The sequence below is a fragment of the Doryrhamphus excisus genome, linkage group LG23, assembly GCF_037039965.1.
Source record: "Doryrhamphus excisus strain RoL-2023G ecotype Guam linkage group LG23, RoL_Dexc_Guam_v1.1, whole genome shotgun sequence".
NCBI classification, from domain to species: domain Eukaryota; kingdom Metazoa; phylum Chordata; class Actinopteri; order Syngnathiformes; family Syngnathidae; genus Doryrhamphus; species Doryrhamphus excisus.
In genome coordinates, this window is record NC_136379.1 from 6,403,964 (window position 1) to 6,421,333 (window position 17,370).

The 17,370-nt window shown below is 40.4% G+C and overlaps 1 protein-coding gene across 8 annotated transcripts in view; it reads left to right on the plus strand.

The window, feature by feature from the left end:
• The window catches only part of rapgef2b (Rap guanine nucleotide exchange factor 2b), a 117,354-nt gene that overhangs the window by 51,929 nt on the left and 48,055 nt on the right, over nucleotides 1-17,370 (plus strand). For 7 of the 8 annotated variants that reach the window (XM_078788593.1, XM_078788594.1, XM_078788598.1 and 4 more), the window contains exons 5-6: nucleotides 8,017-8,092; nucleotides 12,439-12,606. In XM_078788593.1, coding sequence (XP_078644719.1) covers nucleotides 8,017-8,092; nucleotides 12,439-12,606 — 244 coding nt within the window. Of the gene's footprint in view, nucleotides 1-2,245; nucleotides 3,288-8,016; nucleotides 8,093-12,438; nucleotides 12,607-17,370 lie in introns of those variants that run through there. The other variant, XM_078788601.1, reaches the window with a different exon arrangement.

Here is a 17,370-nt window from a genome sequence, read left to right on the forward strand (position 1 = left end):
TTTTTCTGGGTACATGATACCATACAGCATCCATTTCAAACTTGCGCGGGCCGCACTAACATTAAACTTTCATATGAAGGCGGGGGCCTCAAACTAGGGCCGCGTGTTTGAGACCCCTGATTTAAGACAATAAAAAGACACCCGATGATGTAACTCTTCTACTCCTGGACCGCTGCACACAAGAGGGTGAAATTGTGTCAAAACACACCTCCCTGTTGTGTTGCCTGTGCTATTATTTTTCGGACAAATGCACCACAAGGCGACGCTGTTATTCAACCCCAAAGTTTGACCCCCATAAGTCTTGAAATTTCTGATACAGCTCAGCAAAAGTGGGACTGTAATTCCCCAAAAGTCATTGACCAGATGTGTAATGATGATGCTTGTTTTTAGAACAAAATGAATTCAAAAGGTTGATATCAGCCTCTTGGAAGGGATTTTGTTTGAATTCCAAGGGTCAACCATAGTACTTTCTTTTCATAAGAAGCAGTAATGCCTTGCTGATAAAATTGCACAAAACCCGCATTCATTATCAGCATCATTTGACTCATTTTGACCTTTTCTTATCCCAATCAGCTGCTTGGCCTGAAACGTTCAGGCTATCGCTTCCTGTAAAAGGCATATAAAACCAACTATGAGCAGCCACGGCTAAACTCAGCAAAGGAATGTTGCGCCATGGCTTGCTGGCGGGATACGGGTCACTGGAGTTCACACTATTTCTTGTCAGTCGCTGTGCAGCAACCCATTCAGACTCATCCCTTGCAGTTTACGCTATCATCACTAAGAATGTTACTCACGCTCTTTCCAGCAACTTGTTTTTTTGCAGTGTGTTGCGATTCTTATGGCTGGAAGCACCTTTGGAAACGACATGGCCAGTAAAAGGTGTTAGCATAGTTGAATTACTGTGTGAGGATATGGTGAAATAATTTTAAAAGCACCACATTCACTAGCCATGCTGCAAAAACCACCTTGTCACCTGCTAAATCGCCCCTTTTGTATATTTTCAAACAAGTTCAGCTAAAATCAAAACATAGGAAAAATGAAAAAAAGTTGTATTTATTTTTTATATATTATTTTTTATATATTTTTGATATTTTATTTTTATTTATTTTTTTGTATTTATTTATTAATTACAGCTTGTAAGCTATAATTTTTTAAAGATTAGCCAAAAAATCAACATTTATAAGTACAACTTTTAAGAATTTTTTAAGAAATTAATAAAAAAATAAACTAATTTTTTAATAATTAATTACAATTTTTAAGGCTTTATTATTAATTAATTAATTAACTTTTTTTAATTCATTAATTTTTTTTTAGTTGGATGTAAACTATGTTTTTAAGTTAATCTTACTTAATATAGACATAGTTCAATTTAATCAAAACATATTAGTTAAAAGTACTCAAAATGGCGGACGAGTGGTTAGCGCGCAGACCTCACAGCTAGGAGACCAGGGTTCAATTCCACCCTCGGCCATCTCTGTGTGGAGTTTGCATGTTCTCCCCGTGCATGCGTGGGTTTTCTCCGGGTACTCCGGTTTCCTCCCACATTCCAAAAACATGCTAGGTTAATTAGCGACTCCAAATTGTCCATAGGTATGAATGTGAGTGTGAATGGTTGTTTGTCTATATGTGCCCTGTGACCCTAACCCTTACCCTTAAAATATCAAAATGAAGTAAACCTTTACCGTGAACCAATGATTCCGCCTGACCAAGTTATCAGTGATTTTAGTCATTTTGATGTTTTAACTACATTAGTTAAAAACTGCATTAAAATCTTTTTTATTGTGTTTTGCAATGTTGCCATAATAGCAGTCATGATTAACTCTTATTCTGCAGAATGAGGGAAGGCATGACTCCTATCCACTCCCTCATCAACCACACCCCCCCACCCAGCCTTGTAGCAGGAAGTGAGTCGTACGTTGGAATGCTGGCTGTAGCCATCATAGCAACATTGCCAGGGAGGGGGGGCGGCGTAAGGGGGCAGAGCCATTGGACAGAGCCTGATCCACACACACACACACACACACGCACACATGCACATGCTTTGAACGAACCACACACTCTCATTCTCACAGCGGCGAGAGCGGGCTGCAGTCTGAAGCCTGCTAACTGAGGGACTTAACTGAGGACTAACGTGGTTGGATATTTCAGGAAGAGGATCGTCTTATCTTATCAGGTGGCGGCGTCACTCCGGGAGCCGGTGTGTGGGGGGGGGGCGGAGGGGGTAAGTGCCCAGACTTGAGCGTCAATGAACTTCTGGCCCGCTAAAACTGCGTCTCTTGTTTTGGTTGTGATGTTAAAGTGTGACGATCCTGCAGGGGAAGCCTCCAAGTGTGGAATGTGAAGTAGAACTATTTTGGATCTGTCTCGGAAAAGAAACAGGAGGGGGTGAATGCTACTCATATTTAAAGGCTGAGACACGAGTTGGGCACGTTTGAAGCCAAAGTCAAAGACGTAGTCGTCGCCGCGGGGGGATTGTGTTACAAATGGATGTCGGATGCGGCGGCGATTGATTGATACCTTCTGGAAAAGTTTTAAGCAGCTAAACTCTTCTCAGGTGCCCTTTTCTTTTTGCCCTCGGAATGTCGGCTGAGGAGTATTTTGGGAAGCTAAAGTCACACGTCGATTGTAAATTCTTACGCGGGGGGGCGTCAGCTTCTATTTCAGAGGTGGCGGACCCAAAGGTGAAGAAACGACGTGTTTATGTCCACAAAGGTGAAAGGTGGTCGGGTGGTCAGCTGAACGCCGTTTTCAATCCCTTCCTAAGAGCCTCTGAAATCCTCCTCCTTGCAGGCTCCAAAGTCTTGCATAACCGGGCGGATTAATCTTTGTCCTTCTTAAAGGCCTGGGTGGGTTAAAAAAGCTGGCGTGGTTCTGCTAAACGGCTTTGTCGAGAGCGGAGACCCCCGGCTCAGACCATGGTGCAGATTACCGAGTGCCCCGATTGGTGGTGGTCTCCCAGACTGGAACGCTTGTTGTATAACAGGAAGCTCCGATGTACGGGGGGGAGGGTCATAAGGACACCGAGGGTGTCAGTCATGTGATAGCTCATCTGTAAATCACACTATTTATGTCGTGCGGTGAACCGCTTTTGCAGTTGACATCAATGAAACCGATGAGGCTTTCTGTGTCGCTGCGTAGTAGTGCCCTAGTTTTTGTACGCACCACCCCGGAGATTCTATTTTCTTCTTTTAATGTCGACAGATCTCTTCATTTGCATGACAAACAGAGTTTGTGCTGTAAATTGGATTGATCTCCTGCTGAGCTTCCAGGTGCTGCGCCAAGACCAGGTGTAGTATTAACTGGCACGGAGACAAGAGTCGCTTTGTGTACTCACATGAACGTGAGGTACTTGGTACATAGAATACCGCTTAGCAGTTCAACAAGACGAGGAATGGTTGTTTGTCTATATGTGTCCTGTGATTGGCTGGCGACCAATCCTGGGTGTACCCCGCCCATCGCCCGAAGACAGCTGGGATAGGCTCCAGCAACCCTAGAGAGGATAAGTGGTAGAAAATGAATAAATGAATGAGTTCAACAAGACAAGATCCCGGTGGATCCACATATTATATTATAGTAGAGTAGAACCTTGGTTAGTGTATTTTGCCTTGGTTTGCGTACATATTCTCTTTAGCTTATAATGTTGCACTTTTGCAACATTACCTGAAGACAGATGGGATAGGCTCCAGCACCCCCGCGACCCACGTGAGGATAAGCGGTAGAAAATGAATGAATGAATGGCGACTCCAAATTTTCCATAGGTATGAATGTGAGTGTGAATGGTTGTTTGTCTATATGTGCCCTGTGATTGGCTGGCCACCAGTCCAGGGTGTACCCCGCCTCTTACCTGAAGACAGCTGGGATAGGCTCCAGCACCCCCCAGCGACTCTAGTGAGGATAAGCGGTAGAAAATTAATGAGTTCAACAAGACAAGATCCCGGTGGATCCACATATTATATTATAGTAGAGTAGAACCTTGGTTAGTGTGCTTTGCCTCGGTTTACATAAATATTCTCTTTAGCTTATAATGTTGCGTTTTTGCAACATTACCTGAAGACAGATGGGATAGGCTCCAGCACCCCCGCGACCCACGTGAGGATAAGCGGTAGAAAATGAATGAATGAATGGCGACTCCAAATTTTCCATAGGTATGAATGTGAGTGTGAATGGTTGTTTGTCTATATGTGCCCTGTGATTGGCTGGCGACTAGTCCGGGGTGTACCCCGCCCCTCGCCCGAAGACAGCTGGGATAAGCGGGAGAAAATGAATGAATGAATGAGATCAAGACAAGATCCCATTGGATCCACATATTGTGTTATAGTAGAGTAGAACCTTGGTTAGTGTATTTTGCCTTGGTTTGCGTACATATAATGTTGCACTTTTGCACTAAGAATGAAATGCTGTCATCACCAAGAGAAGGGGGGCTGTCGTGTTGGAATCTCATTACAGACACTAAACCACCCCTCCCCCCGAAATGGCGATAAAAAAACAGCAAAATTTTGCCGGTCGTCAATGGAAGCTCGCAGTTTTTGCTTAGTTTAGCTTGTTACTGTGGACGAGAAACACGTTTATTCATGCACCCATCCATGCGGCATAAGTCGTCTCTCGACTCTCCACTGTCAATTCACCTCAACATATCACAACAACACTTAAGGCCCTTCAAAATAACAGCACATCCTGTCGTGCTACAAAGTAAAAGTGGCACAAAAAAATGCTTCCATTAGCCATTTCTGAATCAGCCCAGGGTGTACTTCGCCTCTCGCCGAAAGTCAGATAGGCTCCAGCATACTCCCGCAACCCAAATGAGGAGAAGCGGCATAGAAAAATTTCCCATGTCGTAACAACAGTATGACATGGAAAGTAGGTTACAGTGATGCGTTCTATGAGAAAAGCTACGTTTCCTGTCATCTTTATGATTTGAATGTTGAAGCAAAGACAGTCAAGGTGTCATTGATAAAAGCCCCCCCCACCCCCCCGTTCCCCCCATGAAAACTGCTGCAAACTTTTAAGGCGGCAAAGACAAGAGAAGTTTGTGTCCCCACTGCAGAGTTCTTTCAGGCGACATCCCGTACGGCGTGCTGCAACCATGGCGTGTGCAGGATGTCCATCTGGGCCATCAAAGGCAAAAAAAAAAAAAAAAAAAATCCCGAAATTGTCAGTCTTCTAATATCAAACTGAGAGGCTTAACGGAGCTTTGCATCCAAATGCTGGCTTGCGATGCGTGGAAGCGATAATCTTTGTCAAGTTGTGCGCTCTTGTTCTGAAAAGAGTTATGATCTACGCTGGCATCTGGCACCTTCCTTATCTTTGTCATCCTCTTATCCGTTCTTGCACGAACGCCGAGCATGCAGGAAAAACACGAGCGTGAATGATTAAAAGTGTGAATTATTCATTGCCAGCAGAATGTACATAGACTACCGCGGCGTTGTCGGTAGAGCAAATACAAATGAAGTAATTGCTGGGTGGAGGAGTACAGAGATGGTCGTGAAGCGTCTTATGTTTGTTTTAGTCTTATTCCATTTGTTGTTTGATTTGCCCACGCGGCGGTTCTGCCACTCTATTTGCTTACCAGTATAAAAGTAGCGCAGCTTTTAATCTCCAAACAAGACACTTTGGTGCCAGGGAAAAAAAATAAAAAAATCTCCACGTTCATAATCCCTTGCTTAATATGTCACATTGCAACCAGCAGGATTGGTTTACCGGCATCAGGAATGTAAAGTGCAAACGTGAATGAACATGTCACTTTGGAGGGCCCCCACCAGGTTTTTACCCAATGAGCCGGGCAGCTCAACGGGATCATAGTCGCCGTCGCCGCCGACAACGACTCCAAATGTCTGTAAAAGCAGATGAAAAGAGTTGGCCTGGAATGAACTGCAGAGAATTACCACGTTTGTGTGGACTGACAAGAAGCTGTTAGGAGGGGGGGGTGTCCACACACTTGATTATTTTAACCTTTTATTTATTAAGGTACTTTGTAGCATTTTTATGTATTTAATGTATTTGTAGGCTGCATGGTGGTCGAGTGGTTAGCACGCAGACCTCACAGCTAGGAGACCCGCGTTCAATCCCACCCTCGGATCATCTCTGTGTGGAGTTTGCATGTTCTCCCTGTGCATGCGTGGGTTTTCTCCTACATTCCAAAAACATGCTAGGTTAATTAGCGACTCCAAATTGTCCATAGGTATGAATGTGAGTGTGAATGGTTGTTTGTCTATATGTGCCCTGTGATTGGCTGGCGACCAGTCCAGGGTGTACGAATTACGTATTTGTATTTTTATGTATTTGTCAGTTTTAAAAAATACTTTAATAATAATGACACAATAATAATTATTATATATATGTATATAGATTGTATTTATTGTTATATTATTTACATATTTTATTATTATCCTATTTTTATAATATTTAATTATTTTGACAATAACTTGACATTCACATTAAAGTATTAACACTAGCCCTTAAATCGGCGACATTTTGACAGTTTCCTGAGAACCGGGGAAGTTGAACTCATCACGATTCGGTGGTGAGTAAAGTCGGGTTTAAGCTAGGACTCGCTGATATGGACCAAAACTCGTATCCCGATTTATTTAGGTTGAATATTGATTTATATTGAATATTGATTTATTGATTTTTTCCCCCTCATAATATCAGGACATTATTGTCAGAAAATTACGAAATTTTCTCTTAATATTTTGACTTTATTCCTGTGAATTACTACAGAATTTTTGTTTTTTTAATGTTTTTTTTCTTAAGTTGTAGTTTTAGAATGTGCCACAGGCCACTAAAACAACATCTATTGCAAATGGCCCACTCCCCCCACTTTGAAGATATCCAACGGGAATCATGAGTTTGTACAATACAATCATCACGATTCGGTGGTGAGTAAAGTCGGGTTTAAGCTAGGGTGGCCGATATGGACCAAAACTCATATCCCAATTTATTTCGGTTGAATATTGATTTACGCTATCCTCTTATTTCTCTCTATCGGCTTTTCCCTTCAGGGGTCGGCAGGACATGCTCTCAGTTGAGAACAGATCTGAAAATAAAATATACATTTTTATTTGTGGCGGTCCACATGGAATTGTGGCAGGCTGTGACAAATAAAACACCGTTCACCTCCCCTTTTCCTTTCATGTTAAAACCTGCTTTGATTTGGGTTTGTGCTTCTGAGCAGTTAACCAGTAACATGATGCAAAAATAACACCGGTCACATGACAACAAAGCAAAGGACACAAAAGACGGTGATGCAAGGCTCGTCGGGAAAAAGGGAATCCCAAAGACAAAAGCCAAGCAAGATCGATTTCGCCCTTAGAGTGACGGGTGCAGAAGAGCTTCGTGAGTAACATCTCGTCAGGTCTCAGTGATCGACGTGCAGGTAGTCAAGCCACTGCTGGTTGTGAGTTTAAGTACTTAGTCTGTACTACTGTCTGTACTGCTGTAATAATAGACAAGTACATTTAATGTAGATAGAGCATGCCGTGAAGTCACTGGAGTTTATCTAACACGGCAACGGGCAAATCAAGCACACGCATTCTTAATTGAAACTCAGCACGGCAAACAAGGAGCGCTTTGTTTCTCTGCGTCCAAGCCGGCCGGGCACGGTACAAAGACGGCCTTCTTCGCCAAAACCCTCCCAATCTGGTCTCCTCACGGCCAGAATTTCCACGGCGGCTGCTCCTCGTCTTGCGGGATATTTTAAGTCTTCGCTGCTTTTTTAAAATATTCCCTTACGAGCTGCCGTGATGTCACTTTTCCAGAGGGCGGGTGTTCCAGAAGGCGGAGCTGCCCATTCAATGCCGCTCTGTGTTTTTAGACAGAAATTCCATAATGAATCCATAAAACGTCTTCTAGCCCTCAAAGAGACATTAATGTGATTTTTATGTGCTGCCTGGCTCTTAGCTGGAGTCGTAAAGCAGCAGTACATCAGATCTTATTCCACAATGACAGAAACAGAATAAGCTTTCATGTCTGGAAGAGAGTGACGTTCAACCTGTGATCATTTCATGCCTTTTCCGACAGTTTTGGAAAGCGATCGGCCGGCAGCCTGAGACGTGGATGTGAGTGCATCGTCCTTGAACCCTCAGAGATGATTGTGGTAAGTACGCTCTTTTTCTTTATTTTTCTTAAGACAAAATAAATGATTTAGTTTAATTTGGTGCACTTTGGAAATAAGGAATGCGAGGGCCGCTTTGATCAAGAAAGAACTGCATCTCAGCTTTGTTACAGTATCCCTCTATCTTTGCTGATTAAAGTATTTATACTTGAATTTAAATAATTGTTTTTCTATTGTTGTTTTTTTATTTTCCAACTATTTAAATTTTCCTGTAATTGTCTTTATTTCCCTAATGTTTTCATTGTATTCATGCAATAATTTTTCTGCATTCTAATTTGGCAAAGATTACAGTTTTTGATCATCATTCTGTTTATTTTTTATATAATTATGATAATTATTTTTTTCTTTAATAATTAATATGCTACAAAAATCTTCCCCTCATATTATCAGGACATTATTGGCAGAAAATTACAAAATTTTTTCTTAATATTTTACTTTATTCATGCAATAATTTTTCTGCAATCTAATTTGGCAATAATTACAGTTTTTTATCATTATTCTGTTTATTTTTTATATAATTGTGATAATTATTTTGTCTTTAATAATTAATATGCTATGAAAAAAATCCCCCTCGTAATATCAGGACATTATTGTCAGAAAATTACAAAATTGTCTCTTAATATTTTGACTTTATTCATGCAGTAATTTATCTGCAATCTAATTTGGCAAAAAATTACAGTTTTTGATCATTATTCTGTTTATTTTTATATAATTATGATAATTATTTTTTTCTTTAATAATTAATATGCTACTAAAAATTTTCCCCTCATATTATCAGGACATTATTGTCAGAAAATTACAAAATCTTCTCTTAATATTTTACTTTATTCATGCAATAATTTTTCTGCAATCCAATTTGGCAATAATTACAGTTTTTTATCATTATTCTGTTTATTTTTATATAATTATGATAATTATTTTTTTCTTTAATAATTAATATACTATTTAAAAAAATCCCCCTCATAATATCAGGACATTATTGTCAGAAAATTACGAAATTTTCTCTTAATATTTTGACTTTATTCATGCAATAATTTTTCCGCAATCTAATTTGGCAAATAATTACAGTTTTTGATCATTATTCTGTTTATTTTTATATAATTATGATAATTATTTTTTTCTTTAATAATTAATATACTATTTAAAAAAATCCCCCTCATAATATCAGGACATTATTGTCAGAAAATTACGAAACTTTCTCTTAATATTTTGACTTTATTCATGCAATAATTTATCCACAATCTTAATTTGGCAAAAAAATACAGGTTTTGATCATTATTCTGTTTATTTTTATATAATTATGATAATGTTTTTCTTTAATAATTAATGTGCTACTAAAATTTTGCCCCTCATAATATCAGGACATTATTGTCAGAAAATTTCAAAATTTTCTCTTAATATTTTGACTTTATTCATGTGAATTACTGCAGAATTTGTGATTTTTTAAATGTTTTTTTTCTTAAGTTATAGTTTTAGAATGTGCCACAGGCCACTAAAACAGCCATTGCATTCCCCCCCCCCCAATTTGGGATAGCCCTGCTCAAGAAGATCCCCAATGGGAATTATGGGTTTGTACAATACAAGCCTTTTTGTATATGACCTAGTTTTATAGAAAATGACATTTTGCCATTCAGATGCGCGGCTGTGTGTGATATCTTCCATGGAACAACCCTCCAAGTCGTACTGTACTTCACTCTCGTTAGATTACTGATCTGTCATGAAAGGAAAATGCACGTCTGAAATGAATCCAGCGGGAGAACACAGACCACAGGACACATGGCAGTCATAAACGGTATTTTGTCGTCAAACTGGTTCCAGATGCAGATGGTTATGCGACTACTGTCGACTTTTAGCCCGCCGATACATGCATGACTCTAAATGAATCTGTGGCGCTACCTATGGGCTGTAAAAGGGTGTTTTTAAATCATATCAAATCATCAACCATTATAAATGGTGGATGACAATGGCATTTTGTAGAGTGCATTGACGCGTGTGAGACATTTATGGGATCATTTTTTAGGGTTAATAACCACACTGCATTGTGGTATGTTTGTCAGAGAAGTAATAGCACAGCCAACACAGGTGGGGTGCATGTTTTGACACATTTTCACCCTTTATGTGCAACAGTACCACTCAATAGTTTGGATATACTGGCTCTTACTATACTTATTTTCATGCTATTTAATGAGAAAACGTCTCCTGACTTTTGACTGCTATTGCAATCAACACTGGCCTTAGGAGGTGTTTTTAATGTGCCTGTGCCAGAAGACGGAATAAAACTGCATTTTTGGCCATTTATTTGTTTGGCAATGACATTTTAGAGTCTGAAAATTGAATTATTTGAGTGGAAACTTGCCTACGTCACCCATAAACACTTAAAGACATGAACTGCATGTGTTCAGCATCTCCAACATAATAAACAGTAATTCCTCATTTGGTTCCACAAAGTATTCCTTATTTATAAATGGAATATTTTCATAGTTAGGGCATAGAATCCCAGCTGTCTTCGGGCAAGAGGCGGGGTACATCCTGGACTGGTGGCCAGCCAATCACAGGGCACATATAGACAAACAACCATTCACACTCACATTCATACTTATGGACAATTTGGAGTCGCTAATTAACCTAGCATGTTTTTGGAATGTGGGAGGAAACCGGAGTACCCGGAGAAAACCCACGCATGCACGGGGAGAACATGCAAACTCCACACGAAAATGGCCAAGGGTGGAATTGAACCCTGGTCTCCTAGCTGTGAGGTCTGAGCGCTAACCACTAGACTCCCGTGCCGGCAAGTGGAATATTGTAAACACACAAATAATATATCTGACATTCAACATAAACAAAATTCTTTCAAACAAATGCGCTAGCTTGATGCTAATTGACATGGGAAATCTCTTAAGCACGCTAGCAATTAGCATTAGCGAGTTATATGCAGATTTCAAACACCACCAGGGAGGAAACCGGAGTACCCGGAGAAAACCCACACATGCACGGGGAGAACATGCAAACTCTACACGAAAATGGCCAAGGGTGGAATTGAACTCGGGTCAGCTGTGTGGCCTGCGTGCTAACCACTCGACCTACATGCAGCCCCCAAACTGTCATTTTTAAAATTTTTATCAGTGTCCTAACTGTGTTTATTATGTGTAGGTCATGGAGCAAAAACGTTTATCTGTGTAGCATTATAGAGTGTGCATACAGGGAGCGGGGCTGCTAATTAGTGGAATAGTTTTTTTTAACACTAGTAGTTTTGCAAAATATGTGTAATGACCACATTAGACGTTACCGATGTTGTAGAAACGCTAAAATGCTAAAGCTACTTACTATTTTTTTGAGAAACTTGGACTGTCCAGTCTCTACTACTACTAGTCTCTACTACTACTAGTCTCTACTACTACTAGTCTCTACTACTACTAGTCTCTACTACTACTAGTCTCTACTACTACTAGTCTCTACTAGTCTCTACAGTCTCTAGTTTACATCCGGATTGGATTCAGGATCCAATGTATGTTAAAAGCCAACATCTTTGCAGCAGATCCCGGTAATCTCCCTTTCACATGCCGTAATTGATGTATGTCCGTGACAGGCTTTACTGTTGACTGAGCTATCATCTAAACACCCCCCGCCCCCCCTCCGTTGCCCCCACCTTCCCCTATAAAAATAACACTCGCTGCTGTGGTTTGCTGCTGCAGACGCTCCCTGCTGTAATAGGTGCCATCCAGCCCTGTAATTACTGTTGCAGGACAGTCATGCAGCCAGAATGGATATGCCTGACTTTGGATACATGTAGAAATATAAAAAAATTAAAAAAAAAACTAAAACGCTCACACACGTTGCTACACATTTGCATGCACGGAGATTTGAGACGAGAGACGGTTGTCATGGCAGCAGTTGGTGCGGAAGAGGGAGATTTCAGCAGCGTAATCCCAGCACAGTTGGAGTGTGAAGCTGTGAGGAGTTAAAAAAAAAAAAAAAAAAAACGGGAAATGAAGTTTTATTATGTCATTCCATGGTGAGTTGAGTGGCACTCGACTTTATTTAGCCAGCAGTGGTGGAGAGAACGCTTGACGACGACGTTAGGGAGCGTGGATCTGGTTTTTACTAGTCGTTTTGATGCATTGAAAGTCTCAGTTTTCCTTTTTTTTTTTTTGACTGTCACAAAGGTACGCAACACACACACACACACACACACTTTTTTTTAACGCGATACAGAAGTGTCAGCAGGGTGGGGTTGACGGGATGGGAGAGAAGCCAGTGAATGAAGACATTCAACCCCTCCGCCCTCTCCATCCTAACCCCTTCTCTCCGCCTGCCTCCGTCATTCCCAGGTGGACTATATGGATGAAAATGAGGAGTACTTCCAGCGCCAAGCCTCCCACCGACAGTCCCGTCGCCGCTTCCGGAAGATCAACCAAAAGGGGGAGAGGCAGACCATCATCGACACAGTGGATCCGTACCCCACCGGAAAGCCGCCCATAGCCCGGGGGTATCACACGGTGAGTGTCGCACGGGATGGGGGGGGGGGGGTGGGTAAATGTGGGCGCCGCTCTTGACTGTTGTTAATTCTCGCTGTGCTGTTGTGTCAGCTGACCCTTGTAGTTTGTTTTGTTGGGTTGCCAGTCGATGTGACCTTCCTCGCTAGATGTTGTGACCCAGCTTGTGGCTTTTTGTAGTTTTAGGAGGCTTTGCCGAATAGTTTCCCTGCCTGTTTGTGTCTGCCTCATCGTGGTTGTACCCTGATGTGAGACTTTGTGGTTGTTTGTGTGCAGCACACTTGGGATTCAGTGTCATGGTGGCACATAGTATATATACGTATATATATATATATACATTGGAGTGTACTAATATGCAACCCATGCTTACTTCTACTGCAGTCAAATATGTGTGTATGTGAATGTATTGGTTCTTTTTAGTCTACATAATATTAACTCTGCTCATTTTGAAGCAGTCTGTGAACAAATGTTTGCATATTTTACATATTGGCAGGTATACTTTTTGTGTATCCAACATTATGAAGTATTTTAAATCATCTATTTTGTGGTTATGGTTTTTTCATCTGTGGAAAGTGCTATTTTTAGGGGTTACAGTAGAAAATAATCCACGAATATTGGCAGAACAAGAGAGATCAAGTATAATAATGACAACTTTTATTGCAAATGTTGATTCAAAATCAAAGAGTGTCAAGCTAGCAGGAGGTCTCGGATGGGGAAGAGTAACTCCTCAATGCAGCAGCATGATCTAGGCTTTATAATATGGTAATGGTAATGGTGCTTTTACAATCAGTAACTGTTACATTTGTTCACTTCCTGCTTTCTAATATAATTTCAGGGGTTTTTTTTGTATTTTTTTTATTTTCTTTTTTTGTCACATACCAAAGTACGAGGTGATATGAGCATCCAATGACATAATGGGTACCATAGTAAGTGTCAATATAGTGATATATATAGCACATCATGACTCTTCATTCAAGACTCTTCATCCTGTAGGTTACAAAACTGGATTTTTTTTCCCCAAAAATGTTTACATTTTAGGAAATACCCAGTGTTTTATATCTAAGGTGTAATCACCAAAATTACTAATTACAAATGAATTATTTGTATATTTCACACACTTTAATTATGCAGTAATTATGAATCCTACCTACTAAATCAGTAACTGTTGCATTTGTTCACTTCCTGCTTTCCTAATATAGTTATTTTTTTTATGATGATTTTTTTTTTGTCACGTACCGAAGTACGATATGGCCACACAATGACATAATGGGTACCATTGTAACTGTCCCACATTTAAACTGATATTTTTATGGGCATCAAACCCGCGGTTTTTGTTATTCACTGGTGTGCTTGAAACGTAACCCCACAAGTAGTCTAAAACACGAGTAATTGCGTCAAGGCCCCACTGTACGCTACTCCGTTTCTGTAACGTTGACGTTCTCCAATTTTGGATAAACATTTGCAATAAAAGTTATTAAATTAGCTCTAGCTCCAGTAACCCCACTCATCTCTCTTTGCCCGTCAGCTGACAGCAGCACAATCCAGTTTTAAGGATCGCACAAACTTTTAAACCATAAAATGTATAGAGACTCGTCACAAATGATCGTAGTCACACTCTAGCCTTTAGCCTGGTCATCAGATCTATTATGCGGGGATCTACTAGTCGATACTGATAGGGACTACAGTGAAAAGAATGCCTTTTATGACTACGGGGCTCCTCTTTCTGGAAGCGTGTTTTTTTTCCTGGGAATAGGAAGTGCTGCATTCTCACACCGACGTACGCCATCGCCATCATGCAGCTAGCGCACAGTGTCCTTCCTGTTCTGCGCAATTTCACTGCATTCCGCACATTCCCGACGCTCCCTGAAGGCCTCTGCTAGAGTACCCGACCTCCCCTGGAACGCTGTGAAACATCACTACCCCCACTCTCAACATGACAAAAGAGTGTGGGGGGGGGGAATGCGGCAATTTCTCTCTCGGGCAGGCCACACCCTGCTTCCTAAATTTAGAGTGTAAGTGTTTTTCGAGTCAGAGAGCTGCGCTGAACTTTCTCATGGCCAGATGTCTCCCGTCACACGCTCAATTCTCCTCGCTGGCTCCTGTGGGAAAGGGGGGGGCGGGGAGGAGGGGGTGGGGGTGCGCCATGGCAACCAAATGCTGACGCGGAGAGGAGAGTTAACGAGAGAGAAGATGAGAGGATGCTAAGCTGACATTGAGAGCTAATCTGCGGCGTTTCGAATGCAAGCCGCTACTCGGATGTTTTCTGGAGGAGGAACTCAGGCAGAGGAACGCGTGAAGGCTCTTAGTTGAGTCTTTCCCAGAAGGAGTGGAGTGAAGATGACTGCTTTAGGAAGCAGCATTTTGAAATGAACAGGTGCATCTCGGCAAATTAAAATGTTGTGAACAAGTGAATTTATTTCAGGAGTGATGGAGATAAATTCACCGATTAAAGTGCAGGACCTCTATGGTAATGGTAATGGTAATGGTAATGGTAATGGTTTTATTTCATTTGAACATGCATCAGATTACAATTGAATGCATCACATAATCAGTTCACAGTTCCACATGTCCAAAAGGAGTAGGAAGAAACAAAGCTTATTAAATCCTACCCCTCCATCTGGTACTTTTACAATCAGTAACTGTTACATTTGTTCACTTCCTGCTTTCCTAATATAGTTTTTTATTATTATTATTATATTTTTTATGCATTTATTTATTTGTAATTTTATTTTTGTCACGTATGACCATACAATGACATAATGGGTACCATTGTAACTGTCCCACATTTAAAATGATATTTTTATGGGCATCAAACCCGCGGTTTTTGTTATTCACTGTGTGCTTGAAGCGTAATCCCACAAGTAGTAATTGAGATTATGCTCCTGCATCAAGGCCCCACTGTACGCTACTTTGTTTCTGTAGCCAAAAAAATTACATTTATTTTATTAATTTTTATTATTTTTATTTTATTTAATTTTTTTATTTTTTGTCACGTACCGAAGTACGGGGTGATATGACCATCCAATGGCCATAATGGGTACCATAGTAAGTGTCAATATAGTGATATATATAGAACATCATGAACACATCAAAAATACCCAGTGTATTATTATATCTAAGGTGTAATCACCAAAATTACTAATTCGAAATGAATTATTTGGATATTTCACACACTTTAATTATGCAGTAATTATGCAGCAAATGTACAGTCTATAAAGTGTATAAATAAATATACCAGTTTCAGCCAATATAGTAGATACAATTAGACTCAGTGACGGACAGGAAGTGACGCTGGGGGTTCAGAGTTGACTTTTAGCTTGTTGTGAGCTATGGCTGCAACAGTAATTATTATTATTATTATTATTATTATTATTATTATTATTATTATTATTATTATTATTATTATTATTATTATTATTATTATTATTATTATTATTATTATTATTATTATTATTGTGCCTGTTGTGAGAAGTTTGGTTCCGAGTGACCAAAGTAGAATACTCCATTCACCAGTTGGTGGTCTCAATGGATTATACTGTATTTGTATTTTTGTTATTTAGCCATTTTTATGCACGGAAATGCTTAATTTGGGCAAAAAATACATACTTTTTGCTCAAATATGCATTTTTTAAGTACTAAAAATAGCTGCTTTGCGAGAAGAATGTACAGCGGGGAAAATAAGTATTGAACACGTCAACATTTCTCTCAAAAAACATATTTCTAATCGAGCTATTGACATGAAATTTTCACCAGATGTCGGCATCAACCCAAGTAATGCACACATACAAAGAAATCCAAACATTTATGTCCATAAATTAAGTTATGTGTAATAAAGTGAAATGGCACAGGGAATAAGTATTGAACACATGAAGAAAAGGAGGGGTAAAAAGGTCTGGAATGCCAAGAAAGCAGCTGGAGTTTGTCAGTATTTAGAAGGTTAACCTGTCCCCTATTAGTGCAAAGTAATATCGGCTGGTTTAGTCCTGATTAATGCCTTTTAAAAAGGTTTCTCACCAGCAAGGTGTTAGACAAGAAACATTGCATGATGGGTAAAAGCAAAGAGCTGTCCAAAGACCTACGCAGCCTTATTGTTGCAAAACACACTGAAGGCATTGGTTACAGGCGCATTTCTAAACTTCTGAAAGTTCCAGTGAGTACCATTGGGGCCATCATCCGGAAGTGGAAAGAACACGGCATTGCCATAAACCAGCCACGGCCAGGTGCTCCTCGCAAGAGTTCAGACAGAGGAGTCAAAACAATCATCAGAAGGGTTCTCCAACAGCCCAGGACCACTCGTGGAGAGCTTCAGAAAAACCTGGAATCAGCAGGTACCGTTGTTTCAAAGAAAACAATAAGTAATGCACTCAACCGCCATGGCCTCCATGCACGCACACCACGCAAGACTCCATTTTTGAAGAGGAAGCATGTTGAAGCTCATTTGGAGTTTGCGACACAACATTTGGATAAACCCATGACATTCTGGGAGAACATACTCTGGTCAGATGAGACCAAAATTGAACTCTTCGGATGTCATAAGACACAACATGTTTGGAGGAAAAATGGCACTGCACATCACCCCCAAAACACCATACCAACAGTCAAGTTTGGAGGTGGGAGCATCATGGCGTGGGGCTGTTTTTCAGCATGTGGTACTGGTAGACTTCATATCATTGAAGGAATAATGACTGGAGAAAAGTATCGAGACATTCTTGATCAGAATCTGCTGTCATCTGCCAGGCTGCTGAAGATGAAAAGAGGGTGGATCTT